The sequence below is a fragment of the Ornithodoros turicata genome, chromosome 5 (assembly GCF_037126465.1).
Source record: "Ornithodoros turicata isolate Travis chromosome 5, ASM3712646v1, whole genome shotgun sequence".
NCBI classification, from domain to species: domain Eukaryota; kingdom Metazoa; phylum Arthropoda; class Arachnida; order Ixodida; family Argasidae; genus Ornithodoros; species Ornithodoros turicata.
Genome location: NC_088205.1, coordinates 26,945,183 through 26,971,870, shown reverse-complemented (window position 1 = coordinate 26,971,870; position 26,688 = coordinate 26,945,183). Strand labels below are relative to the sequence as shown.

The 26,688-nt window shown below is 46.6% G+C and overlaps 3 protein-coding genes across 6 annotated transcripts in view; 2 read left to right on the top strand and 1 right to left on the bottom strand.

Moving 5' to 3' along the window:
- The window catches only part of LOC135394256 (uncharacterized), a 726,492-nt gene that overhangs the window by 335,928 nt on the left and 363,876 nt on the right, over positions 1 to 26,688 (top strand). The window lies entirely within an intron of this gene.
- Positions 1 to 26,688, bottom strand: part of LOC135394255 (CD151 antigen-like) — a 257,319-nt gene that overhangs the window by 211,985 nt on the left and 18,646 nt on the right. The gene's annotated exons all lie outside the window — the stretch shown is intronic.
- On the top strand, positions 1,181 to 18,173 carry LOC135395156 (uncharacterized). Its single transcript, XM_064626401.1, has 4 exons — positions 1,181 to 1,211; positions 1,918 to 2,049; positions 4,639 to 6,585; positions 17,766 to 18,173. The coding sequence occupies exons 1-4, from the start codon at positions 1,209 to 1,211 to the stop codon at positions 18,171 to 18,173; spliced, it is 2,490 nt and encodes an 829-aa protein (XP_064482471.1). The 5' UTR covers positions 1,181 to 1,208.

Below are 26,688 nucleotides of genomic sequence, written 5' to 3'. Positions count from 1 at the left end.
CCTCTGATTGCCGCTGCTGTCACTCGCTGACTTTTCGTCAACTGCCCTCCTCGAGATCATTGGTCACTACAATTATAGGACGGACACTAAGTGTAAGCTTTACTATGGGAGGCCATGGTGAAGCTTAAACGTTGTGTTCGCTCTAATTGCAGTGCAGACTGGTTTCTAATAACCGACTTGTGATATTTGCTTTAAAGGAACATGGGATGACTAAAAAAATATGTCAGGAAGAGCAGAAATTACAAGCCCTGAGATACAAATCCGCGCAAAAAGTACGAGTGCTCAAGAGAGCTTTCAAACGCGCGTGTTAGAAAACCTGCTTCCCTCGGCCATACCTCGGCTATGGTAGGAATGGTAGGCTAAAAAACCTGGGAGACCGTTTCCGGCACCGATTCCAGGTACAGAGAGGAGGAGTATGCGAGGGCAGCAGAGAGGGAGGTGTGAGAGAGAACATGTACGCTGTCTTTTTTTTTGTTGTTGTTGGCATGACAACGAGAAACGAGAGTTGCGGTTTGCGCACGTGTACGTGTACTCTCGGTTGCGTTTCGCTGCTTTGGCATGTCGGGGATTGATGAAGAGATATTGCTTAAGCGGCATTTAAAGGGCCTTAAGAAGGAGGGGTCACGCTGGTGTGGATACCTGCTGAGTGACGACTGCCTCAGCAAGTTGGAAAATGATCTCTGCAGCATAGGAGTATCTTTTCAAACTGAGAAAGCGCGGTACGCGCGTCCCGACAGGAGCACTGATTATGGTGAGCTTTATACCATTATTACAATATACAATCATTATTACAGTACATTGATTGTTATGTCTTCGTATATTACTCCTGACATTAGTCCAAATAGCAGATTCTTACAAAGAGGGGGGAGATGCTGGGCGAAAATATGTGTTTGTGTGCAGCTGTATGTTGTGCTGTATGTAGATGTACAGGGTGGGTGCAGATAAAGTAGAGCCAGATTGTTCTGGGGCTACTTTTTCTGCCCCCACCCTGTATATATTACAGCGAACAAGTGTAAGCTTTTTTTTTCTCTCACGCGTCCTTGCGAAAATTAACTTTCATTTGTACTATATGCGGCATCCTAGGCAGACTTCTGTTCAGCACTGGGAAAGGTGGAGTGCCTGTTGCATTAGACATGCCGTTCGAAGTTACTGCTTGCATAACGAAGGGCTGTATCTTTGGCAAGGACAGACACCATGTCCAAACAGAAATGGTAAATATTATTTCAATCAGTTCTGAACAACAACTTGTTGTATGGTCATATAGTGACCATACAACAGGTTGTTCATGAGCCATTCATGATGGCTTGATGTGACTGCACAAAAGCCTTCCGACGATACAATACAATATAAGAGACCTATGGTAAACAGGGACACCTCTGGTTTGTTCACTGTACAGCAACACTGCAATATGTAGGAGAGCTTTTTGTCTCAGTTTTATCTCAGTTTGTCTAGTTTGTCTCAGCAACAGTTTTATATTTTCCAGAACCTAAAACCTTATTACTATAGTACATTATTACACAGTTTAGTGATAACAATTAAGTACGAATGCAGCTAAGAACCAATGTTCTAATTTTGTTCTATGCCTGCAGCATCCCTCTTGCATCTAAAGTGTTCTAGCCCAGTGTCTCATTTCCAAGGGTATACCACACATTGTTACAGCGCGTATCAGCAAGCTGATTAGTCATACATGGAAGAGAGTAGTGGGGTATGCATGCTATCAGTAGATAATTAAATTACATATCTAGGTAAACTTGATTACTGGTGGTCACACCAAATATATTAAATAACTCTATTAAGCAAAATCTTTTTCAAGTAATTTTTATACATACCCTTCCAACATCACATGCTGTCATTGTTTATTCAAAAAAGAAAAAAAAAAGGTCAAGTTTTCTCATTTAGTGCCATAACTGGTTTCAGGCTTCGACCAGCTGTACATCCGACTGGGCAGAACTACCAAAAAAGAAGAAGATGAAACTGCAAACAACTAAGAAGAAGGGGTGCACTGCTTATATGCATATAAAGAAGATACAAGCATACCCAGAGTACACGGTAATTTACCCACGGCAATCCTACTGTACATTCCACTTCATTGTGTGTTAGCAATCTTTCCATCGAAACATTTGAAGGCATAGGCGCTCATTGTGCCCAGGGGGGCCAGGCCCCCTCCGGAAGTTTACCAGCTGACATTCATATTGAAATTCTTGGAGGATATGCTAAAAATCGTGTGTTGCATGCGAGTGAAAATGACAATACTTGCCTCATAACGTCACAACACGAAATTCCTGACAGCCTGCCTGACCTCTGTGTATGTAAGGGGCTACACCGCTGGTCTTATTTTATACACAAGTTCAGCATTGACAAGTCAGCCTAGAAACACTTCACAAATGAAATGCTTCTAGGCCTTTCCTTCCCGTTATTCCTTTCCTTTTCAGTGTCTATGAATGCAGTTAAACTTTGCATGGCCACTGTTTTGCATGCCCCTATTGTGTGCCCTACTACAAATGTACAGGGTGGGTGCTATAAAAGGTCATTCGTATCTTCGGACATACTACTTGACGGACATAGTTCCGCTACCACAGAGTTGCATAATTTGTGTCAGAAAAGCCTCCGTAAAAAATATCGTGGTTACCAGACACAGCATAACAAAGTAAATACGACCACGCAAACTTTCGTCATCATGCATTTCCTATGCGCTATACCGATGTGAACACGGCGATCTGCAAATTGTTGTGTATAGCATCCGCCTAGGGGCGCTAGCCGACACGAATTTGTTTTCGCTTTTGATGCCGCTAGCTCCCCTAGGCGGAAGCTGCACTCAACTAGGGGCAGACCGCCGTGTTTACATCTGTATTGCGCATATGAAATGCATGAACACGAAAGTTTGCGTGGTCGTATTGTTGCAAGGAAACAGGTTTGGCAAGGAGAGACTGTTTATTCGGGCTGATCCTGGAACTTCCAGAAACGGGAGCGAGCGAGCGTGCCGGATATGATGATCACGATGGCAATCGTCTGTCTCACAGTATTTACATCCGCCGGAAGCTGCCGTTTACGCAATGATCCAGGGAAAATGGTGGGCGCCCAAACCACGTGATCTCGAGGAGCCACTCACAGCGTCCCCGAGCTGCAGCGCGGGAAAAAAGCTGGGGCCCAGTGCGCATGTGCAGACCGACCTCCTTCCCCTTCTCTCCTCAGGTTTTTCGTCTCTCCTCTTGTCCCCCCTACCCCCCCAGACTCGTCCGTTTGTCTTCGGCGCTTGCTGTTTTGCTGTAGAGCAATGATCATGCTGTCCCGAAGCAGACAATCAAAAAGCGATGGTGTATGACAAATCAACTTTATTTGTCCTCGGGAACTGCCTCAAAAAAGCAACAGTACATACCTTTTTACGTCTTGTAACAGGCTTCACTGGAGCTTTAGGTGCTTCGACATCCAAGGGCCGTTCAAAAGCCAATGCTGAGCTATGTGCTTCGTCGTTGCCGATGGCTGCGGGAGAACTGAAACAAAACAAAAAATATATTGATGATCCGTAACACTGCACGAAAATCACTGCCATGATAGGCAATCTATATTGATTTCGTATTTGAACACCAAGGCATTTGTCACGAATGTTCGTAGATCACAGCGAATGAACGGCTGCGACGCGCATGAGGGGCAACTAGCATAACCACACATAATTTGATTGACGGCATATCAGAAACGTACAAGTTACGGCAATGCACTGCACAATGAAACGCCGCTAACGTACCGAGTGACTCATAAATGTTGTACGTAATACACTTAACGTGATAAACCTGCATTACTTCCTTCGGTCACAAAAAAGTAATCAAACTTGTCTTACCGTTCACCTGCAGTACGTCGGAAAGAGTGCAGACTTCCTCTCTGACGATTTCTGCGTCCTTTGGAGGTGCAGGGATTCCATGTCATGTTCGTCTTCACGCTGTTGTGATGATGAGGTGGATGTGCCATTCCGTTCTCACATTAGCAGTTCGCCACAATCTAAATCTAAAGCATTCAAAACCCTCAAACTACCCCGTAGCGTCTGCGTGCACAACAGTTGCAGTCTGAGAGAACACGCGTGGCCGGACAGATGCGATTTCTCCTCTGTCGTTCTTCTTTCTCCTCTGTTCGACTGCTTCCGTTGAGCGGTTCGCACGTTCGGATGCTCGCTCCTCAGTCAAATGACTCTTGCCCAATCAGTGCGAAGAAAACTGACGCCAGTTTTTTAGACCAATGAGCAGCCAATGAGAGATCTTCCGAGCTGGCACGCCGGTGGCGACAATATTTTCGAGGCGGTGCGTTTGGCCTTAGAGCCGGCGGCTGGTATTTACTTTGTTATGCAGTTCCTGGTAACCACGATTTTCTTGAAGGCTTTTCTGACACAAATTATGTGTTCTGTGATAGCAGAAGTCTGTCCGTCAAGTAGGTATTGCGCCACGTGCGAAAATGTGACTGACCTTTTATAGCACCCACCCTGTATATAAACAAAAAATCTGCGCCATGTGTTCTGTCTGTTCTGTCTTGCTTCTTGCTTGTTCTGTCTGTCAGTGTTGAGTGCCTTTGAATTAATGAATTAACAGCAGTCCACACAAACAGAGTATCACAAAATATATTTACTATCCTACACTTGCAACTCTTTTTTAGGTGAGCACCACCCTCAGTACAAGAGGAAGAAAAGACGCAAAAGGCAAAGCACTTGCTAAGCTTCGTGATGCCATCAGAGAAAGTGACAGTTCCCTGCTGGTTGAACAGAGAATATATATCAGCATTTCTGCAAAGGATGGACACACAAACCACAAGTTTGGTGAAGCTATCTACTATGCACAGCCAGTCAACAGTAAAGTGACAGAAGAAATTGAAAGGCTAGTGCATAAGGGCATAACATCTGTGAAGGAAGTGCAGCAGTGCCTTGTATACTTCGTAGATGATATCATGTTTGCTGGCAAAGAAAAGCCTGAAGATGCGTGCAGAGCATTCTATCCTACGAAGGAAGACATTGGTAACCGCATTCGTTCTGTGCTGAGAAAAGACCGCTTCAGCGAGGTGGACCAGGATAACGCTGCAGCTCTTATAATGACATTACAAGAACAAGAATCAACATCACACTTTTTTTTTCGCCCGTACCGATCGAGTGAGCACATCGAACAGAACAGCCCTGATCTTTCATGTGCTTCTGGTAGTGATGACATTTTGTCTCTTGTGTCAAAGGAGTGTACCGAAAAGCTACTTTTCTGTTATCAGTCTGCCTTCATGAAGTCTCTCATGCAAAAATATGCAGATACTGTTGTGTGCCTAGATGCAACACACAAAACCACTGATTATGCCCTGCCCTTGTTCCTTCTGGCAGTAGAAACCCCTGTTGGCTATATGAACGTTGGAATATTTATAACACAGTTCGAAACAGCTGAATGCATTTCTGAAGCTTTGAGGATTTTCAAACAGTGGTGTCCTTCGTTCAGTCCTATGTTCTGGATGGTTGACTACTCAATAGCAGAGATAAATGCAATTTCTGCAATTTTTCCAGACAGTGAAATAGCCATCTGTGATGTACATCGGGAAAGAGCATGGGATAGGTGGCTCAGAAGGAAAGAGAATGGCGTGAAAAATCAGGAAGAAGCACTAACACTCCTGAGAAAAATTGCTAGAGCAACCACTGAAGAGGAATATAAGCATGCAAAAGAAGCCTTGTGGTCATCAGAAGTCTGGTCATCAAACTCCAAGTTACAACATTACCTGAATGAAGTCTGGTTCTCAGTAGAGAAGATGTGGGTGAAGCTGTTTAGGCTTCAACTCCCTATCGCTACCAACAATGGAGTTGAATCACAAAATAAATTGCTCAAGGAGCACTATATTAAGCAGCACAGTGGGCGAAAAAGCCTTGCCGGGTTAATTGGAACTCTCGTTGGCCAGTTTCTCCCAGAGAGAAAACGAATCTTTTTAGAACGAAACATGAAGCTTTCAACGGAGTACAGGCTGTGTCGTCCTGACCTTCCATCATATCTTCACAATAGGCCACCAAAGGTCGTAAAGCATATCATGACACGCATAACTGCTGCTGGTGACTTTATGAGGGAGGACATTCTGGGTGATAATGACGATGGCCAAGGGATATTTAAGGTGAGGTCATTGTCTCAAGATGGGCTCCACCATACAGTGAACTTCAATGCACCTTCCTGCACCTGCAAGGATTTCATTACCACACAGCTTCCTTGCAAGCATTTTTGTGCCATATTTCTATTGTTTGACTCATGGGGATTTGACCATCTACCCGAGAAATACAGGAACAGTCCAGCTCTAACGTTAGATCGGAACGTTGACACACGTAGTGACATGGAAGTGGATATTTTACATCATGATGATATTACATGTGCTCCGACTACGAGTGAAAACTCAGCACCACTACAAGACCTACAGAAGGTCCAGCGAAGAGAAGAAAGACGAGTCAGAAACAGCGTCATACATGCACTAGAGCACTGTAAAAGTTCTGTTTATTACTGCCATGATATTAGCAAGATGAAAAATGTACTGAATCGGCTCGCAGAATGTCAAGCAGAACTGCAGGATGGCATGTCCACATCTAATGGTCTGACTGTAAGAGGTTCTCCCACAAAGGGCTGCTCCAATCAGGGAAAACAAAATAAGAAAACTGGGCCTACATCTTTTAGAACAAACTTACTAAAAAGATATGCGCGGGGACGACAGCACTGGACGTCACGGGGCCATACTGGATCAAAGGCAACCAAAATGAGATTGACCTACCATGTCCCTGATCCAGTAATTTGATGCAATTTCAAATTTCCTAATGAACGTTGTCAGCAACTGGCTTTCAGTAATGTTGTGTATTCTGCTGCAGTGATTTATCCAGACCGCCCTTCACTCCCCAACTGTTTCGAGACGTCCCCTATCTTTCCCCAGTTTTGCATGGCAGAGCTACAGCTGTGCCTTAAAAGGATCTTGAAGTACCCATGAATTTTTGTGCCCAAATTTTGTGGGAACCATGACAACAATTGAACCTGTGTATGCAATAAGGGGATAAGTCGACTTATCCCCTTTTTACTATTTTTGCTGCAATGACATCTACATGCCAGTATGTACCTGTCAAAGAAAATTTAGGATCGTATTGCAATTTATTGGCCCGCTACAGGAGGGTAAGAAACGGGAAATGCATGTATGTTAATGGGACGGACAATCAGATCAGGCCCCTTTTCTCGGTTGGCATTTTTTTACTTATCCCCTTATTACATACAGAGGTTCAGTTATAACCCCCTCCCTCCACATAATTTCGTTCAACGTCCTCCATGCTCGATATTCTGGATAAAGCACTGCTGCATACCATTAATTCTACTACTTTCCAACGTCTTTTGCTACTTTTCCATTTATACATGTATTAAATATCTTACTGTGCTGGAAACTATGTTTTAGAATGAATAAAGGTGAATGTGATAAGAACAGCTGTACATATTAATTAATTAAAGGGATGTAGATGTTAAGGATGGTTATCAACTTCGTTACATTTTCGGTTCCATATACAGCGGGTGTTTGCTCTAACGTGTCCAGAAATTTAATTTAAAGTCAGCGATAAAAGAGAAAGGAGCACTACTTTTCAGCTACTTGACTAAGAAACAGGTGCTACTATAATGTAGCAGTGCCTGTTTCTTACTCAAATAGCAGAAAAGTACCACTTGCTTTTCTTTTATCGCCCGCGCTTTATATATAATTTCTGGACACGTTAGAGCAAACGCCCTGTATAATGCAATTTGGTTACTCGGGCATCAATATGAAGTGAATTGTCACGCCTCCCATTAATAGTGGTGTTGACCGTTCTCTTTCTCATTGTTTATGATTATGACAGCGATGCACATCCAGCGTGTACGCTAAATTCCTTACTCGATTACCATGTTGCACACAAAATGCAATTTTGTTTTGTGTATTCGTTTCTGGAGGCATTTAGATCCACTAATTGTCTCTTAACAACTTGAAAATACGAACGTTGTACTGGTGATAGGAATCATTCGTGACAGCATTCGCGGGCCGGCGCATAGCCAGCATGCAGCCGCCGCAAACAGCAAGCTCACTAGGCGAGGCGCGATGGCGCGATGCTGGCGATGCCCTGGGAGAGAAAGGGCAGCATCGTTTCCCTCGCCGCTCTCTTCTCTGCCTCCTCACCCTCTCTGTACCCGGAATCGGTGCCGAAAACGGCCTCCCAAAAAACCTCGGCTCTGCGAGGCCACGTCGTCGTCGTCTTCTAGTGAAGATCGTGTCTTCCTTCTTTTCTTTTTTGCGGTCGTATTTGGCGTCGCCTGTCCCATATCTGACGCAGAGCAGTCAAGCGGTGGTGGTGATGGTAGAACTGCTTGCCGCTGTCTGCCACGCTCAGGTGGGCAACGTCATAACTACCGCAGGGGTGATCGTGCGTCCTGGGCTGACTTCACAGGAAACTGTACCGACATTCGTCATAAAGCATCTGAGGAAAATCCTGGGAAAACACCCACACAGCACAGCCGGCACCCGGATTCGAACCCGGGTCACAGTCTCGGCGTGGAATGCCATCATCGTAACCACAATACCACGGGAGCTGGTCAGTTGATCGATCGACTTGCTCCCTCGCTCTGGCAGACGATTATCGGCAGTCAATAAAAGCGCTATGTGATGTGACGTCACAGCACGACAGATGAGAGATCGCTGCTACTGCGTGCACTCTTGTACACTAATTTTGTCAGAAAATCGCGCTTCCCAGAGGAAATATTTTGCGCGAAAGTTCTTGAAGGCAATATGTTCATATCACGCGGTATAAAAAAAGAAAGGCACGATCGAGGTTGAAACATGACGAGGCAACGCGGCGGAGACACGGACAGAGGACACATACGGACAGCGTATACGTTGCCTCGTCATGTTTCGGTGTACCAACCAACACGCTCTACACATTTTCGCATGTTCGAGGTGCCCTCCTTGCTGCCTTAACAGAGCGTTTTCGTCCAAATGACGTGAAATTCCACGTTTCATGAAAATCCGTACCTGTATAGTCCTCCAAATGGGCGTCATAGATCATCAGAAACCAATTATTGCGCGGACGATCGATATTCGTCGGCAGAGTGGGCTTGATATACGAGATCCCCCTATTTGTACGAGAACAGCTGTTTGTCTGTAGACCATCCTTTCGTCGCCCACACTCAGGCTTTTTCGTCGGCGAGCTCAGCTCACTTAAGATTAAACGATACCGGAAATGATGGTCTAGCATTCACGAGGGATGTCCTTCAACTTTCTTCGCCTCCCTGTTGCGCAGTATGAAATTATGAGATTGAACTAGCAGGTGAACTCGCTTGGTAGTGCTATCCTTCGAAACCTGCTGTCAGCGGTGGAGAGGTTCTCGTATTCCGGTTACCTCCCTCGTGAACGCAGCCGGAGGAGGAGAACGGAGGAAAGGAAAAAGTTCACCCAGTACCATCGTCCGGATGAGAAAACCGTCTTGCATGAGTACCTGCATCTAATCAGCTCCATGTCAGCTCCAGATGTGATCCACCCTGTCTGTGATGAACTTCACCCATTGGAATACTTCGACGAGCCAAGCAGATAATTCGTGCATGCGTCTGCACTTGGGAGACATTGCGCACACTGACGTCTTCTTACGCTTCAAATAGAGCTTGCAACGACATTTCTCATTACATCATTACTACGCATGCGCTTTGCGCTGTGAAAGTATTCGATGAGAATTTCAGTTTTGTTCGTTTTGTGACGAATAAGCTAAGAGGCACGGGCCGGCCGAACCCCGGCTCGCCTACAATGCGCTCAGCTGATTTGGTCAGTGAGCTCCCGCTTGACTGCCATGACTTCGAATAAGCAGGTTCCACGGCTCGTGTTCCAATAGGCGATTTCAGATATTGCCCTTGTGCTCCGCACGGGGGCCCTCCGTCGCCCATGTCACGTGCATCGCGCAATGTGTCGTGGGAAATGGTTTACATTCGTGCTCGCTGCCTGTTGCTCGAGGTTGCGGGAGGTGAAGGAGAAAGAAAACCGAAACCGTTTGCGCTCTTTCTCTTCTCTCTGACTCATGAAAACTAAATCCCAAGATGCAGCGGGACTTTCGCAACACGGCGCTCTCTGGTGGGCCACCCATGCAATTTCTGAAATCGTCTATACCCGCCTCAAGGATGTCTGATTGCTCAAAGCGACAACATCATTGCCAAAACGTGCACCAATTTCTCCCGTTTCGAAGTGACACATTCTTTCTGGGTCATTCCAGTTTTTTTTTTTTTTTCATTACATTGTTTGTCTTTCTTACTGCTCTACAGTCTCTGTGCAAGAGCATTTATTTTCCTCAGACCACACTGGATGTGCACTGAACTGCCTGCACCCGCCTCTCGAACTGTGAATTATTTATACTTTCATTTTCGCGCGTAAACCGACAAGACTTGCCGCGATAGTTGATGTATGCGAAGTGTCACTCCTAGGTATCACCCGCGCATTGTGTTCGAAATCATTGAACCGACGCGCAGGGATATTCCCAGGATTTTCGCCTCGGGGGTGTATTGGTGTTCCGCAGCGGGAGGGGGGGGGGGCACCCATATTTGCAGCTTTTCTGGCTTTTTGGCTTTTCTGGCGGGAATTTGGAGGGGTGTCGCAATATTTTTGGGGGTGTCCTGGGGGTGTGGGGGAGGGGGTGCTGGGAAAACCGCTGCCGACGCGGTTACAGATATTTTATTACTCTATGCGAAGTCCACATCAACCGCTTTCTTTGTTCATGCAGCAGTTCATCAAGCTGGCGAGCAAAGTAGGTGTGTCCCATATTTTCAAGACGGGCGTTGAAAGGAACTATCGCATCTGTCGCGATCGATTCTGAAGTTATAGTGAAGTTTTACTCCGCGTTCCTCACTGACAATAACGCCGAAAATCCGACGTCAATTAGTGGAGTTGTTCCTGTGCAGTTTGATGTGACGCATGGCAAGTGCTGACGACGTATATAGAGACCATTCCGGAATTCCCTCTCTGGAAATCGGGCAAAACGTCACTCGGACAGACCCAATCAGAGAGCGACTGTATGGGGAGCCCATGGCAACCGACCGGCGAGCGTGAGGGAAGGCGTCCGCTGTCGCGGAGAGTCTCTGATCGGCTTATGGGATATTGTTTCTGGTTATCGTCGGACTTGTTCGTAGAGCCAGGAGCGTAACACCGTGTTCCAGGCAACATGGTCTCGTCAGAACTCACACTCGTAAGCGAGAATCGGCGTATTTACCGATGACTTTTCACGGAGTATATTGCGGTTCGTACGCGAAGCAGACGACCTCGGAGTCAATCACCTGCGCCGCGCTTCCATTCGCGTGCCTGGCTGACATCATCGTGTTGTTATTATCGCTGGTGCTTCCTTAGCTGCAGGGGGAGTGCGAATCTTTAAAACTCGTTTATTTAAAGCGTAAGCTGTTTTCGGAAGACAAACTTTGCCAAGTTGACTGTGAAGCGATGACGAACATTACCGTAGTGGTCTCATACACACGTTTCCGGCCTGCGATGGTCCCTTTCTTTCCCCCCTATCCTGTCCGTCTCGATGCCTGCTGCTACCGTCAACGCAAGACACACCTTCCACGCCGGAAGTAAATGCGAATTCGCTGGTACACACTTATATGACATCACGTCGCGCCGTTAAAGTGTTTTTGTGCCCTTTAGTGTTAGCGTATGCTGCACAAAGGACGGGACCCACTTTGTCTTCGCTTTCCCTACGTTGCACTTTCGGTTTTTTGCTCTGCGCTCCATGGCGTCGTATGCCTTATCGGAGCCCTCCCTAAAAGGGTTCTTCCTTATCGCACCTTTTCCGCCGTCGGTCACGCGTCCCGACCCTTTACTGGTTCTTTGTGAGGGACGCAGATTTTCCTTTTCCCGTGAGAGAACTTTTTCCGGAAGACGGGGGCCCTTCGCAATTCATCGTATGGGCTTGTATCTTGCACTGGAAGACGTGACCTATATACGCCTGCGCCGCTTATTTATACAGGCTGAGTTTCTTTCTGTGCCAGGGATGTGGAACATGTCTTCTGGGGTGTTCTAGTACACAGACTTGCGGTCCATTAAAGGGATAACCAAAACAATGGAAGGACAGCAGAAGCTTCAAGATGTCGTTCTTCACTCTATCTAATTGGTCGTGTCAAAAGAAAACTTAACCTACTTCGCAATGCTACTTCGATGCAACTTTGGCTAAAGCAGTGGTTGTTAATTCGAGGGGGCTATGCCGATATCCCACAGTGAAGAATCCACATGTTCGAAATCGCAGACGTTAGGACCTCGATATTCCCGGTTGCGAAATTCTCGATCTCGAAATTCCAAACATATATTGTCATATTGCCAACTGTAGGATGGGACAAGCGAAAGCTTGCCCACGCCATTGTCACATGTATTGTCATCTACCGGAAATTCGAAACAAGGATAATCAAGGAGAGTGCTCGATTGCTTCGTAAAATGATATGCCGTGTTCAAAAACACGACATCACTGTTTAACCACTCAAATTCACGGCTTTTCAATGTCTGGAGCGCCGAGAGCACTCGCGGGACCTGTAGTCAACAAACTTGAACTAACCTTGGTTTCACTACAGCACTGTATGTCTCTCGTGACGATAAACTAACCAACGCCGCTTCGTTTTGTGTAAACGAAGCCGTCTTGTCAGCCGTCTTGTAGACGGCATACAATATTCTTCTTGTGCTCACGCTCCTGCGTAGTGTACTCACAGGTGAGAGCCGGAATTCTCCCATAGCATTACTTTGTAATGGCGGTGAATCTGTCATTAGAGTATAGCAGGGGCTTGTATCAAGTTGGTGGCTGTGGGCGACAACTGAGGTGGAAGGCCACGCGGCAGCGCATTTTATTGTAAGTGCGCAAATGTAAGATCAATAAAAGGAGGCATTACAATTTTGCTTTCAATTTGTGGAGTTAAGCATAATCTCCGAAATGTTCACGGGTGCCACTAGAAAAGGCGACCTCATAGCAAGCTAACCCAGCATGGCCATTTTTGCTACAGAATGAACTGTAGTCGTTGTGACGTTTGGGATGGTGAAAGACCTTAGTGTCTCCCGGACTGTGGTGTCCGGTCCGGGTCATTAAATGTAGAGAAGATGGTGTCCCTCTACATCAATACTGATCGATGGTGATGGAATGTCCCGGGGTGCCGGATGTGCTGGACAGCTTATCAATCAGTGGCATCAGTCCAGGAGTGCGTCGATGAAGCCTTTGTGTGCTAGCGCGCGCGTTGGTTGTGGGGCGTCGCCCTCGCCCACGGGCCGCTACAGAACTGTGTTATGTTGCACCTGTTCATATTATTCCACATTCGGTTTTAATAACAAGGCTAGCTGGATAGATATATGACAATTAAAATTATTCGAATTTCGGCCTATCAGTTGCGGGCGACGCATTCTCTAATGCATGCGGGCGTAGACCGAAAGTTGGATGTACGCGCCCCGCGTCTAGTACGTTTCCAGGCAAAGCACAACAGAGCCATTAACAGGCCATAGCTCGATTAATTGATTGATTGAAAACTGAAAAAATACGGAGAAGCCATAGCTCGAAGTCTCTCAGGTGTCCGTAGTTTATTCGTATCAGGATGCTCGACGCCGACAGACGGAGATCCTGTTCGTCCTTGTTCATAGTAAAGCAGCAGCTAAGAAATTGTTATTCTCCAATCATGACTCCGATCTCCTATATCGTGGAGTTTAAATGTGAATGTGGCTCCAGTGTTCGACAACGGACGACAAGTAGATGCAAAGCAGGGTCGGCTCTTTGGATGCATTTTCTTTCTCAGCAAAAAGACCTTCAAGAGCACGGATAATAGAAACGAAAGCGATTGTCTGCGCTCCTCGTCCGCTCTGCCTTGAAGCTGACAGGTGATATCAGTCTATTTACGTATTATCCCGGCTCCCGTCTTGTACCTGATCTCCTGTACCTGATGAACTGTGGCAGGCAACGGCACCTTTGGAGCATTCGATTTGACATTCACTGTCACACACTCTGTTTTAGAAACATTGCTCAGCATTCCCTTTATTATAATGGGTTCTGCACGGTCTTCACGGATGGCTCCTCAACGAAAACTTCGTCATCCTCATCTTTTGTGGTACCCTCGATACCGCTCACCCGGGGTTGCCGGTTGTCCCATCGCACCTCTTCGACCTCAGCCGAGCTGTACGGAATCCTGCTGTTCTCACAATATGCGGCCACCTGCGATCCACGGCGATGGGTAGTCTGTACGGACTCCAAGTCAGCTCTTCGATGCCTGAAAACCTCAGGTCTCCGCGGCTCACTGGCCACACTTGTGATAAACATTCTACGCCTACTGAAGTCCATAACTGCCCACGGCCACACCATCGCTTTTCAATGGATTCCGGGTCATTGCGGAATCTCTGGCAACCACGTTGCCGACGCTGCCGCAGCGGCCGCTCACCACCAGGGCAAGTGTGTCCCGATTGTTCTCCCAAGGGGGGACAGACGGTCCCTTCTTCGTGACTGGGCTGCCTCCTCATCCGTCGAACAATGGCGTCGGGATGTCCCGGCCAGTACCATACTGGGAATTGTAGGCCCAACATTCTCGTGTCGCTTACCGACATCTCTACCGCGCGTCATTCAGTCCCTCCAACATCGCTTACGGCTGAATGTTGCCTTTTCGCCGTACTACCGTTACCAGATAGGGTGTGCCAGTAGTCCCTTGTGCCCGGAGTGTGGTGTGCCAGCGACCGCGGACCATGTGATCATCGCATGTGCCACTTATAGGAGGGAGCAAACAATTAAAATTATTCGGCAAACGACCTTGCGCGGATTGACAGCCGACCCCTTGACCTCAGACTCATTTTGGGACCATGGGACACACGAAAGCAGATGTCCGTCTTACGACCCTTCATCAAATTCCTGCAAACTACCGGCCTGATCGACTCTCTCTAAAACCCTGTCAGCGTCGTCAGCATCATCCTCATCACCATCCTCTCATTTTCCCCCAATAGCAATGGGGTAGCATTCCGCTCAATGAGCGGAAGTCATCCCCATATCATCGTCATCATGTATTTCTCTCTCTCTCTCTCCCTTCATTATAACTTGCCTTAAAACTGTGGCAGTCGGTCGACACTTGTGACCAGGGATCAGAACCGAAATTGAACCCGACCCGAGAACCGCTAAAACCCCGTATTTTTCGCTAAACCGGAACTGAACCGAACCAAAATAATTTTTTGTCGCGTTGAACCGAACCGGAACTGAACCGAAATTAATTTAGGCGGTTACCGGTTCGTGAAACAGTTCAGACGTAATCTGCAATTGTGCAAGGAACTCCGATTTACACATCGGATTGAGCCGGGTTGCCAAACAAATTCGAAACGGAAACTGAACAAAACAAAACTGCAACCAATGTACACGACGTATTTCCTCCTCGCAGCTATTGCGTTCATTCAGTTGTGTTAGTTTTAAGAGCGCCCTTTTGACTGTTGTAGGCGATTTTTGTCGTCCAGTAAAACCAAGTTTTCATTTTGGGCTGTGAAAATAACGGCCAGTCCTTGAGCAGGATGTGAGAGGATGTATAGGACGAGTGAACATAGAGAGTACAGTATGCTACCGTAACGTCGCATATGAAACGCAAGTCTGTAACACGCAGTGTTGCCGTAAACCACTGCCGTGTCGGCAACAACAGCAACAAAAGTAGTACATTTGCGTTGTTTGGAAACCGCAAGGATGTGCTTGCTTTTAGCTCATGACAATCGCTCAAAATTCACTTTCCTGAACCGGTTTAAACCGTTTCGGTTTAAAGCCCCGTTAGGTTTAAACCGGCTAGGTTTTAAACCATTTGCACCGGTTGAAACTGGTTCAAACCGACATTTTGCGCTGCTGCGGAGCTGAACCCGAACCGAACCAAAAATTATAACGGTTCCGATCCCTGCGACTCCTGGTACCCACACGCTTCACAGCTCTCCTTTTGCTCACTCATGCTCACATTGAGCATGAGTAAGCACGCTCATGAGTAAGTTCTTCCGAGGCACAGCCTACGCGCTCTGAGAACTATGAGAGCAAGGCATAGCGGCATGGTTGTCAAGCCTCTCAACAAGACAGCGTCCACTCATGCATCGCGCGCTGAAATATAAAAATGAGCGACACCGGGTTATTCGCCATCTTCCGCTGTGATGAGGTTTTTCTTCGTGCGCAGTGACTCGGAAAACTACCTCTTTCAGTCGCTGCGCCATGCGGAGCAACACAACACACAAAGCGAGGTTTTGACTCTCAAGGCTGAGGCATCCAAATTCGATTCAGTACCCTCCTTTGTTACGTTCTGCTAAGAGGGAAACGATATCCTTTCGTGGTTTCTAGACGGGCATATCTCCTGTCCTTTTCAGTCGGTAACCAGACTCATGGGAAATACAGATACTTTGTCTGGATAGGAAGACGTTGAAGGAATACGTATACAGGGTGTTTCACCTAAAGTGATAAAAAAAAACGCCGCACTCGCCGGAGTATTGTGGGATTTTCGGCAATTACCTTCTGGAAACTTTTGCCACCATTGAGGAAGGCTTGGGACAACTTTTTAATTGCGGGAAATTTATTTTTGTCAGTTGAACTTTGAAAAATTCCGAAGCGATCCTTACCTTTATTTTAATGAAATATGAAGTCCTGCACGGATAACCGCAGATCCAACAAACGCTATACACAGTGTCGCAACAGAAATACGTAGTTGTAAAAAATGAGCAAAAATTACGCTTTAGCCCGGCCTGCTTGATTTTTGCGAAGAAGCGCGCGCGAAATGTGCGTCCAGAGGAAGAAGTGTCCCCACCTTCATTTGTTTTGTTTTCTTTGTGATAAGACGGTTGTCACCAGCATCAAGGTCAAAGCGGGCGAAAGAAAGGTAAAACAAGAGGCGGGAGCACGTCCTCCTGTCCCCGTACCTTCCGTGCGCTGTTCTTTGCAAGCAGGTTGAGTAAAGCGGAATTTTTACTTGTTTACTATTTCTGTCGCGACACTGTGCATAGTTTTTGTTGGGTCTGTGGTTATCCGCGGAGACTTCCATCTTTCTATAAAAAAAGTGAGGTTCGCTAGGCAATTTTCAAAGTTCAATCGAAAAAAAAATCTCTCTCAATTATAAAATTGTCCAAAGCCTTCCTAAACGGCGACAAATGTTCCCAGAAGGTAATTGCCAAAAGTCCTACAATCCTCCGGCGCCAGTTAGAATGCTTTATCACTTCATGTGCAACACCCTGTATAGTGCGGCGCCCTCTGACCTTTAAATGTGGGTGCAATTGAGAGCTTTGAAGGCTGACCTAGACAAAGACGAGGCTGAAACATTCACTCATTCGTTATGCATGGGAGAAGCTGACGTCCCTGCTGTAGTAACACTTTGGGTTCAAGTTCAGTATCAAGTTTATTAGACGTTTCTCCATGTAGATGCTAATTTAACAATGCGTAGAGCCGCAATACATCGTACTGACCACTCCCAACGCTGTTTCGGAGGAATGTCTGACCACACTGTTCTGTCTTCTAGCCAACAGCTCGCTCTGTTCTTTGTGCGTGCGTGGATTGTCTCGCTTCCCGTTTCTGACGAATGGATTTCAGGGTGTTTGTTGCAACCGCTGTTGTCCCCTTGCAGATTTTGGGACCAATTTGTTTTTAAGGAGTTTAGTAACCGACTGACAACAAAAGGTGACTTTCAATACTGTAGATTTCAAATAGCCAGTTTTTACAGGCTTTGCTTTGTTCGCTGTTGGTAATAGATTCAACAATTTCTATGTAGCTGTTTTACAGTACAGGTTGTATAAACCCACGATATGCCCCTCAGGTCTGGAAGACCAATATGGTGGTTCCCCTTCTCAAGCCTAGCCAATCGCCCCGCAACATTGACTCCTTCCGCCCAATTGCCCTTACTAGCTGCGTAGGCAAGACGTTGGAACGCATGGTTTTTCGCCGCCTGAGTTGGTACCTCAAGACTGCGCGATTCTTCCCCGAAGCAGTGCAGGGCTTTGAGCAGGGTCGGTCGCTGATAGATAATGTTAACGACCTAGTGACTGAGACGCAGCAGGCAAAAGCTGACTGGCGCGCTGAAGACCACATGACTGACGTGGTCTTCCTGGACGTAAAAAGAGCGTATGACAGCGTTTTCCATAGTGCCATCATCGCGACCCTGCAAGAAACTGGTGTGGGAGGCGCTCTCCTTCTTTGGATCCAGGACTTCCTCAGGGACCACTGAGGAGTACACAGCTCCCACCCTGTTAGCCACGGCGTTCCTCAAGGAAGTGTGCTCAGCCCCCTGCTCTTCAATGTCATCATGGCCTCTCATCCTGCACTGCTGCCCCACTGCTGCCGCGTCTCGCGCTATATGCCGATAACATCTGCTTATGGACATCTGCCGCTCGCCGCAAGACCAGTCAGCTTCGGCTGCAGGGAGCTTTAGGTATCATCATCGCGTACCTCGCCGACCGCGGACTCTCCGTTTCAGCCAGCAAGACTGTGACCATGGTGTTCACTCGTTGATCATTCAACACGTTCCCGCTCATCATTGCATTGAAGGCTCGCCATTGCCATTTGTCCCGTACTGCAAATATCTGGGCGTGGTACTCGACGGTGACATCTCCCGGTCTCGCCATTTAAGACTCTAACCACCAAGATCAACAGTTACGTGTCGGTTCTTCCTTGCCTCGCTGATTCGCGACGGGACCCGTCCTTCTCCGACCTCCGCCGTGCCCACCAATCCCTCCTGCTGGGTTCTATCCGGTACAGCCTTCCCATCTTGCATGCCCTCTGCCGAAGCAGAACTCGAGCTCTCCTTTGTAGCAAAGCAGGAGCCTCCGCGTCTGCTTGGGAGTCCCTTTGACCACCGAGACATACTTTGTCCTAGAGGAGGCACGCGAACCGATGGTCGACGTCCTGCAGGACGGCGCAACCCTCCGCGTTCTCGCACGGTACCCTACTCGGCACCGTCTTCACTGCCTTCCCCACATAGACGAAAACTGTCCGGCCCCTGACTCCGGTCGTGCTATCGTTCGCCTAAAAGGGTCCGTCACTGCACAGTTCTCCCTGTCCTTGCACGCCCTGGCGATGTGGACGCTTGCATTACCCGAGGTCTGTGCCAGTATCCCCGGCCTCCAGAGGAAGAACGATGTGCCAGCGGCAGTAGCTTGCCAGCTCGCGCTCAAGCATCTCAGTTCGGCCTATCGCAGAGCCGAGCCCTATATACTGATGGGTCGGTAGCGAATGGATCATCAGCGGCGGCCTACTACGTCTCGCAGGAAAACCGCGTGACCTCTCCCTCCAACTTCCCTACACAGTGTCCTCTACGGATGCGAAGCTACTCGGGTCGCCGCTCTGCGGCATACCGCAGGATCTGTGCCCGATACAGGATCAGTGCCGGTCCTTGTCCTTTTATCCTCTGTCCTTGTCCTACCCAGCACTGGGGGTTTTTAATTGTTTTTAATTCATCGTAAATGATCTGCGTATCATGGTACTTCAGCACTACGCCCACCTCTCCTCGGTCGACCACCACATCTCCTTTCAGTGGGTACCAGGGCATACAGGGCTACACAGAAACACCGGTGCTGACGCGGCTGCGAGATGCGCCGCGCTTTATGCGGTCACGCCGGTGCCCCTCCTGCCGCTCCCGGTGTCTGCGTGTCGCCTGCTACGGCGTCTCTGCGGCGACGGCGCCCGTCAGTTTCTTGTGGACGCTATCCGACCTCATGAATTCCTGCAGTGCATCGACCCCTGACTCGAGTTTGTCATCGGCTGGCGCTGTACCCGCGAAGAAGAGTCCCTTCTACATGTCTTCGGCTGAACGTTGTCCTCACTCGTCTACTCCTGTTCAAAATGGGCCGCGTCCCATCTTCGACTTGCTCCTGCGGCACCGTAGAGGACGACATACTCCGTCGGCTCCTCCACTGTCGGCATCACCTCCGTCATCGGTCCGGGCTCTGGCAACGCCTCTCAGAGCTTTTGTGCACGGACGTTTCTCTCGTAACACTCCTTGGCCCCGTGCAGCGGGCTAGTCAGTGTACTGTACCAAAGGCGGTGCTTCACTTTCTGCATGATTCGGGCGTCCTGGGCTCCCTGTGAGCCGTTTTTTTTTCATTTAAGGAATAGCAAGCCGGCGCGCTGCCTGGCTGACCTTTCCCCTTTATCGTTCCCTTTTCTTTTTTTTTTCTTTTTCTACCGATAAATCCTCCCCCCCCCCCCACACACACACACGACATGTTTATGTATGGCTACCACGTACGGTCTCACGGTAGCCATCTTGAATTTACTTACGGACTTCCTACGGCGGGGCGCCACCGTCGCGGTTTCCGTGGATGACCCCGTTAGGGAGAATCGCGCGGGGGACAGCCGTTGACTGGACCCTTTCACCTTGAATCTCTTCTCTATGCCATTGTACCCGGTGTTTATACGTGTGTAGAAGGGAGGATTGTATCGTAAAAGTCTTCTGAAACTGTCGTGCAAGATGGCGAGTTGATTTTCGTGCTTTCGTGTTTTGAGTCGCACGGGGGTAGCTGCCGCGCGCGTAGCGTGTGACGAAGACTGTGCAAAATATAATATATTTGAGATATATAAAAATATATATCTCAAATGCAAAATGGTCAAACAACCGTCATAAAAAAATGGACGCAAATACTAAATAATTGCAGTCAGCTGTGAAGAGTCTGTTCACGTGCCGATCGGTAGCAGTTTTATCTTACAGCTTACAGAAACAGGATTTCTTGAAATGAATTATGAAATTACCAGTTCCGTTGAAACTAGAAGTTCAACTCACAGTGCGCACACAAACTAATAAGAATCAAAGGAATGGCATAACCGAAGTAAAATACGGAAGTCGAAAATTATACGCTATGTAACCTGCCCGTATTCGGCATAGTAGCGGCTGTGACTAGTAGGCAGTGGCGTAGCCAGACCTCCAAGGTAGGGGGGGCTCGATACGAAAGCTCGCCCCCCCCGCCCCGCTGATCCTGTGTCGACAACACACACACAGTGCAAACTGAGGATTAAAAAAAGGAACGAAAATAGCTGATTTAGACGTTCACAGTACGATTACATGTATAGGCTGTCATGACCAATGAGGTGGTGTCACGAGATTGGAAGTATTTCAAAAAGCTCATACTTTGAAAACCATTCAAGAGTGATTCTTAGATAGACGCCATGAACTGCAAGAACTTTCGCGATCGTCACACTGGTCCCCCCCCCCCCCACATATATTATGTTCTCGGATTTGCACGATTTGTGTGGGTCGGTCCGTGGCAGGTAGGGGGGCCCTAGCCCCCCCCCCCCTAGCCCCCCCCCCCCCCCCCCCGTGGCTACGCCACTGCTAGTAGATGAAGATAACTTCTTTTTTTTTTCTATATGGCTGCGATTCGTGTTATCGCTTTGTGAGATGACGAGAGGTGTGATCTTTCGCCACGAAATGTGGTCATTTCACTGGTTTATTTCAGTCGTCTCCATCACATTACGCGGCGCTGATTGCCCACAGTTTGTCGTGAGACGATCGTTGTACTTGCGAGTAAACGGAGGATCCGTCTACAGACTTCAGAGTTCAATCCAAGAAATTGCATTTGCATTGCAAGATAGTTATCGTGCGACAAAAATTCCTCGTAGCAAAATGGATGCGACAGCACTCCTTCCCCTTGCCTACATAATAAACATTTACCGTGGTGCCCCCTCCTTCCATGCTCCGGTTCTTCGTTCAGTTCCCCCACATGTAGAAAACAAAGAAACTAGTTGGAAAGAAAAAGGAACGAGACAAAGACGTGGCACCCTTTTTTTTTTTTTTTCTTCTTGTCTTGATGGGAAAGTTATGCATCAACTTGTACAACTTCAGGAAGGTGAATTGCATTGTTGCATTTTTGGTGATACGATATGCCATGTAAAACAGTTGACACTGGTTACAGAAATACCATGTTTTTATTTTTATTTTACTAAGTTATTTAACTAACTAACTATTAACTACCACGTTTTTGTGGCTTCATAAGAAGAACTATTAGTTGGGAAGCCACATATGTAAGGACGCGTACACGTTCACTTGCAAGAGTCAAGGACGTTGGAGATGGAAGGAACGTTTCACGGAAGCTTTTCGAGATCATGGAATGCGAAAGACCGGAATACAGAAGGCTTTGGACAATTTTTAATTGCGGGAATTTTTTTTAAATTGAACTTCGAAAATTGCCAAGCGAACCTTACTTTCTTCTCTTTTCTTTTTTTTACAAAAATATGATGTCCTACACGGATAACCGCAGACCCAACAAAGACTATGCACAGTATCACAACAGAAATAGTCGGAAAAATAAATTAGTAAAAATTACGCTGTAGCCCCGCTTGCTTGATTTTCGCAGAGAACCGTACGCGAAATCTAAATCTAGACGAGAAAGTGTCCCCGCCTCCATTTGTTTCGGCCTTTGTGATAAAGACGGTTGTTTTCTTTGTGATAAGAGGGTTGTCACCAGCATCAAAGTCAACGCGGCGCAAAGGAAGGTACAACTCTAGGTAAAACGAAAGGCGGGAACACTTCCCCCTCTCCCCTCAAATACCGCGGGCTTTTCTTTGTGACAATCAAGCAGGCGGGGCTAAAGCCCAGTTTGTACAAATTTTTGGGGGGCCTGTCGTTATCCCCTGGAGGACTTATATTTCTGTAAAAAAGTGAGGTTCGCTTGGCAATTTTCAAAGTTTAATTGAAGAAATAAAATTTCCGCAATTAAAAAAATTGTCCAAAGTATTCCTCAATGGTGGCAAAATTTTCCAGAAGGTAATTGCCGGAAGTCTGACAATCATCCGGCGAGTACGTAGACAGTTATAATTTTTTATCACCTTAGGTGAAACACCCTGCATAATATAATAAAGAAATGATGTTACAAATCACTACTATATCCTTAGCTCGGCTTTTGCCTACGTGTGCTGATGCTGAGGAATCCAATCATTTTTTACTCGTAGCAACCATGCACAATTGGTTTCCCTATATCAACGGAAACGACTTCCACAACAAACGTTACCTAATCTGAGCTGTTTTCTTTCTTGGTATGGGTATGCATGCCTTATTTTAGGGTTACAGTACCCAAAGGTTTCTTAGACGATCCACAGGGCAATCACCCTGCAAACGACACAAAGAGGAATTCCCCACGATCAGAGCCGTAGTGAGCAAGTTTGCGGCCAGGGCAGGGTAAATATGAAGCGCCCCACCCCCTTCTCCAACTGCTGTCAGAAGTCCTGTAAACAAAGAAATTAAAACGCTTATTTGCACTGCCGAGATCGTACATTCAAATTTCCTTCGTTCCCGCTTTATCCTGTCCAACCAACATGCCAGGGCCTGCCGTTCGACGCCCCCGAGGGCGCCCGGGGCGGCTGCCCCTCTCGCACACCCGTCGCTACGGCTCTGCCTACGATCCCCAACCTGAGTATGACTACTCTACGTTACATTCACAAACAGTACACAGGGGCAAAAGGACGCATCTTGTCGCGTTCTGCAATACACACGGTCAACCAGGGACCAGAAGGAAACTCCGGATTGTGTTTTCCGGGGTTCAACCACCGGTGGAATTTGCACTGTTCTTAGCATGCTTTGCTAATGTGTATGAGAATGAGATGAAATAAACGAAAATTTAGCCTCTAGTTCGTGTCCTAGTCTGTACGAAACTGATTACCGATTATTGTACAAAATTGATTATTTATTCTAGGCACAACCTTGTTATGCTACAGAGGACACTCCTATTTGCTTTTCGTATTACAAACCGATTTGACTGACCAGTAAAATAGAAATGAAGCAAGCGCCTTCTCAGGTACACATAAATTTTGCAACTTCGCCATTCATCTTTAATAATGAAATGTTATCTCCCTGAAATTTATTATGGCAACCATCTAAGTGGCTAGACCCACGAACGTTATCGGGTTGGTTGCATCTAGACAAACTATGCGCGGATTAACTTAGAGGGTGCGGACATCGAATAGAGACCTTTTACGAACAATATACAAACACAAGATAGGAATAAGAACAATTGTGATTCTGAGATGGGCGAGCAACACGCCCTGATTACCACTCCAAAATATAAGCCGGAAAAATGTATGCGGTAGGCAGTCTTCTTAGTGTGAACCTTTGCCGTAATCTGCTGTTACGTATTTAATTCATCTTAATTCCAGTAAATATGCTGATAATATTGACAAGCTAATCCAACTTTTCTTTATAGAAACCAAAACTGCACGGCAGATTTTGTGGCGAGCGAAAGGCACAAAGCGCACTGTTAGCTATGTGGATTGAGCTTAGGAACTTTCAGTTCGCGAGTTTACGTGCTTTGGTATCTACCATTCGCATTTTGTCGAAAAATAATAATAATAAAAAACACGAGGAAGATAAATACGGTAGAAAAGGAAAAAAGTTTGCAGACTGACGCCTCGGTTACAGTGACTGACGGCAAGTTCCCGAGTTCAATTCAATGAAACCAATACACTACATCAAAAAAAAAGAATGAAGAAAATGAACGGCATAATTCATAGAAAGTTCATGACAGAAAATTAAAAAAAAAAAGAAAGAAAAGAAGACAACGAAAAGTGCAGAAACAGCTGTAGCAGAAAACGTCTTCTTTCGGTATTTGCCTGCGACATCTCTCGGGGAAGGCTGGGACTTACAATCCATAGTTACCAACTTACGCGGTAAATCTCGCTTGCCACAGCCCGTCAGTTTCGGTTTTGCTGTGCGGTGAGTGGGTAGCTTTTAGGCATTCGGGCTTCCCTTGATACACTCAGATTACGGTGAAAATTTCAGGATTTGTTCTGTGCATAATTGTTTCTCTTCAGTGCGGAGTTTGCTTTCAAACAAGCACTAGAACAATCCGAAATGACAAGTTCAAAAATCCAATTTTTCAGAGTTTCTTAGGCGTGTTTATAAATTACCTACGTCAAATATCAATAATACGGGGCTGTGGCCACTTTGTGTATCCCAGGACACAACGCTGCAAAAAACTACATAGCGCTATTTTCTTTTTTCTTCGCGTAAAACCTTGGCAAAGATGAGCAAAAAATGAGAATATGGTCATGTTCATTGCTTTATACTAGAACAGCTGAGCGATGTATAAACAAAAGGGCGATGTAGCACATTCGTATAGAAAAATGCTTTCCTACGACATCAATACTTCCAACGTCAGACAAATAGGAGCGGCGCCACACCAATTGATATGATGTTTTTTTAATTTTTTTATTTATTTATCATCCCGGTTACACATTACAGAGAGCCAGTGGGAGGTACAAGAAAATTAAAATACTCATTCATACGCACACAGGTACAACGCACAAGAAATCATTTAGTACATCATTAAAACGCTTTCCAGAGAGAGAGAGAGAGAATACAAAAAGAGAAAGTGACACCCATGAGGGGTCTGCTGCTCCATTTCTTGAAAGCGTTTCAATAACGCATGAATAAAATAATATACATACAGAACAGAAGACACATGCGACAACACACACACACACAATAAATATGTACATAACTTGGGATCTGAGGTACATTCCGGTGCTGTTGTGATTTAATTTACATACGTGGTAGTAACGGGTGATAATATGGAAGTCTTTTAAATACTTTCCAGGAGTAATGCACTGAGTGATGAGGGAAGGCGATTCTAGGTTAGAGGTCTTATTAGGCACAGCTGGAGGAGCAACAACTTTGTCAATGTGGTCTAATCTCATTTTAATGTAATGCGGAGAGGAAGGAAATTTATGTTTCAACAAAGAATTATGGAGGGGCGCGGGCATATGTTATGAAACACGAAAATGCTGGCGATTTTACGTTGATTCTGTGATGTTTGTAGGGATAGGTGCCTCTTCATTAGTGTCACACCGAAAGTTCGATTGCAATTACATACAAAACAGAACAGGGGTATCGCTTCTGTTTCGAATAGAGAGGGGATCGTACGCCTTTTTGTGTAAATTTTGATAATTGTCACAAAAAGGCGTACGCCCCCCCCCCCCAAAAAAATGTTGGCGCACAGTGTGCTACGCGGTGAAGTTCTGTTTTTAGAGTGTAGAATATGAACCGTGCTGCTATACATATAATATGATTAAACATGTCGTGTCAAATGCGACCCATGCAGGATGTTGCGAGAAAATATTGAAGTTCCGTGGCGTTACTTTCGGCTTTTGAGTTCCCTATGTGAGCTCAGCACAATGACATTCGCCTCGTTTGTTTCACATGGATTAAAGTACAGCACACTAGGGTTAACATGACGCGCGCCCGAGAATGGAGAAAGATGCCAAGAGGTAACGTATCTTGCACATGCAATATACGTTAAAAATGAAGACACAACATTTAAGCCTCACCAACGCCCATACAACGATATGAAAGACGGCAGCAGAGCGTATTACCGAGGGACCGTGGTATATTACGTAGTGTAGGATGGCGACCACACTGTGGAGGTTACATTATCACGAAAGGCCTATTGTTCGAATCGACGGCGTGTAATCTTGGGAGGAAGTGTCAATACGCTATCTAGAGAAGAATCCCATTCACGGCAACTTGAAAGTCGGATTCGTAATTGGTATTCTCGGTCTCTATAGCACGGCGCGGATGCACTCATTTGCACATGAATAACGGCTTTGACGTCACCGCCAACGTGCCGGTGCCCTCTAGACGTCTTTTTGTTCTAAACGGTCCCTGCCTAAGTCCAGCCCTAAAGTCCAGCTTTTCCTTTCTTTTTATTGATCTTCTTCTTCTTTCACTTAATTTTCTTTTCGCATTGCGGAACGGCAAA